This window comes from Vipera ursinii (genome assembly GCF_947247035.1).
Source record: "Vipera ursinii genome assembly, contig: scaffold_473, whole genome shotgun sequence".
In the NCBI taxonomy this organism is placed as follows: Eukaryota; Metazoa; Chordata; class Lepidosauria; order Squamata; family Viperidae; genus Vipera; species Vipera ursinii.
In genome coordinates this window covers 10,016-12,490 of record NW_028148342.1, presented here as the reverse complement: position 1 = coordinate 12,490, position 2,475 = coordinate 10,016, and the positions used below count along the sequence as shown (strand labels likewise).

The window sequence follows — 2,475 nt, the reverse complement described above, 5'->3', positions numbered from 1 at the left end:
AACGAGCACAAAAAAAGAGCTTCCCCTCCTCCCTTTGTATTTTTCACCACCGGTCTGGACGGAGAAATCACGGCAAGTTTGTAAAGCTCTCTTGGAGGTCCCGGAGCGCGTCGGTGGGGTGGGAAAGAGCCCGGAGACGAGCAGAGAGGCAGACAGCCAGGCAGGCCAGTTCGCTCTCGGCAGCCTGAGCCGTTCTGTAACTCCAGGTCCCTGCAACCTGCGCTCTTGCCTCCCCGCCCTCCGACACGCTTCTTGGGGTTCCTCACTGGACCGTCCCCTTTGAACCTCAGGCGGCCTCCCTTGCCCGGCGCCTGGCGGCTGTAGAACTACCCAAAGCAGGACTGGGAAAAGATCTTCCTCGGTTCTGGTCACGGGCTGGGCCTGGACCGAGGTCCACAGATCGGCCCGGCAGAGGACGCGGCGGTCTTGGAGAGACCGGTGCTTAGCTCTTCTCTCGCGCGCGTCTCCCTGCCTCGTTGGGTTCTCTACACGCGTGTATGGGTAGGACTGTGCGAGCGCTACTTGTAGATTTTCTTCCTAAGCTTTGTGTCTGTCTCTGTGGCGTGTCTTTATCTTTAGAGCGAGCGAGCGAGCGCGCTCCAGGGGCCGCCCAGGCTACTCGGCGGTCCCAGGCCCCTGGCCCGTTCCCCCACCCCCACCCCCACCCGGTGTATTTCTGTATCTGTATCTGAGTCTGTCCGTAAGCAAGTTAAGCCTAAAAATTCTCCCCCTCCCTGCTATCAAGGGCTCCGCCTTTCGCGGTCTCCTGACGCCGGCGCCTTTCCTCCTTTTCTCGCGTGCGAGTCCCGCGCTCGAGGCGCTGAGTCCCGCTTCCAATTTGGCTTCGCGAGTGGCCGGTCGGGGTCGGGGAGCGGAGTGCGAGGCTTCTTGGCAAAGCGAGGGCCCCTGGGACCGCCCGCCTGGACCCTCCCCTCCTTCGCTCGCCGGGAAGGCTTCTCCCCCCCCCCCCACCTTCCTCCAGCCCCCAATGGCTCACCTTTTCTCTCTCTCTCGCCCTCCCCCCGTTTCTCTCCCCCCCGTTTCTCTCCCTCTCGTCCCTCGCAGATAATGTTATGGATATTGGTTTAGCCAACGACAAGGCCGGCCAGGACTTGTCCTCCTACTCGGGCTCCTTCCAGCCCGCACCTGGGGGCAACAAGACGGTGACCTACCTGGGCAAGTTCGCCTTCGACTCGCCGTCCAACTGGTGCCAAGACAACATCATCAGCCTGATGAGCACCGGCATCCTCGGGGTGCCGCCGCCCTCCTCCGGCGCGCAGGCCTCGACGGGCAGCATGGTGCAAGCGCAAAGCCAGGCCGAGGTGGACGGCATGTACCCGGCGCTGCCCCCTTACTCCGCCTGCAGCGACCTTTACCCGGGCGACCCGGTGTCCTTCCACGACCCGCAGGGCAACGCCGCCGGCCTGGCCTACCCCACGCAGGACTACCAAGGAGCCAAGCAGGCCAGCGGCCTGGACGGGAACCTCTTCCCCATGATCCCGGACTACAACCTCTACCACGGCCATCCCAACGACCTGGGCAGCCTCCCAGAGCACAAACCTTTCCAGAACCTGGACCCGATCCGGGTCAACCCGCCCCCCATCACCCCTCTGGAGACCATCAAAGCCTTCAAGGACAAGCAAATCCACCCGGGCTTCGGCAGCCTACAGCAGCAGCCGCCGCTCACCCTTAAGCCCATCCGGCCGCGCAAATACCCCAACCGGCCCAGCAAGACGCCCCTCCACGAGCGGCCTCACGCCTGTCCGGCCGAGGGCTGCGACCGGCGCTTCTCGCGCTCCGACGAGCTCACGCGGCACCTGCGCATCCACACGGGCCACAAGCCCTTCCAGTGCCGCATCTGCATGCGCAGCTTCAGCCGCAGCGACCACCTCACCACCCACATCCGCACGCACACCGGCGAGAAGCCCTTCGCCTGCGAGTTCTGCGGGCGCAAGTTCGCGCGCAGCGACGAGCGCAAGAGGCACGCCAAAATCCACCTCAAGCAGAAGGAGAAGAAAGCCGACAAAGGATCCTCGTCCTCCGCGGCCGCCGGCTCGCCCGCGGTCTCGGGGCTGGCGCCCGTGGTCACCACCTGCGCGTGACGCTGCCCCCGACGCCCCGACGCCTCCCAGTGCCTCCCGAGCCAGGCTGCCTTCGGTTGCCACCTTGCGCGAAAGCCGCGCGGCAGGAGCGGCTGCTGGCCAAGTCCTGCTCGGGCGCCCGCTTGAAGGGGCGCCTTGGCGCGCCCGCTTCCCGTCGCCCACCGGCCAGCTGCTGGTGGGAGGGAGGCTTGAACTTTCCGCCGGATCGTCTTGATCCTAAGCGGCTCAGAAGGAGTGGAGGGGGGGGGCGGCTGCGCCACTTCTCCCGGAGGAACTGCCAGGGGCGGCCGAGGGGGGGGGGGTGTCGGGCTGGGCTCGATCTGGCTGGCACGTGTAAATGAGGAGCACCCGCTTGGATACGGGGCGTCTCCCA

General features: G+C 65.7%; 1 protein-coding gene across 1 annotated transcript; it reads left to right on the top strand.

The window, feature by feature from the left end:
* Positions 1-1,067: 1,067 nt before the first annotated feature.
* Positions 1,068-2,102, top strand: EGR3 (early growth response 3; the record flags this gene model as incomplete). The annotated part of the gene is made up of 1 exon (XM_083380160.1): positions 1,068-2,102. The coding sequence occupies exon 1, from the start codon at positions 1,074-1,076 to the stop codon at positions 2,100-2,102; it is 1,029 nt and encodes a 342-aa protein (XP_083236286.1). The 5' UTR covers positions 1,068-1,073.
* Between the last annotated feature and the right edge of the window lie 373 nt (positions 2,103-2,475).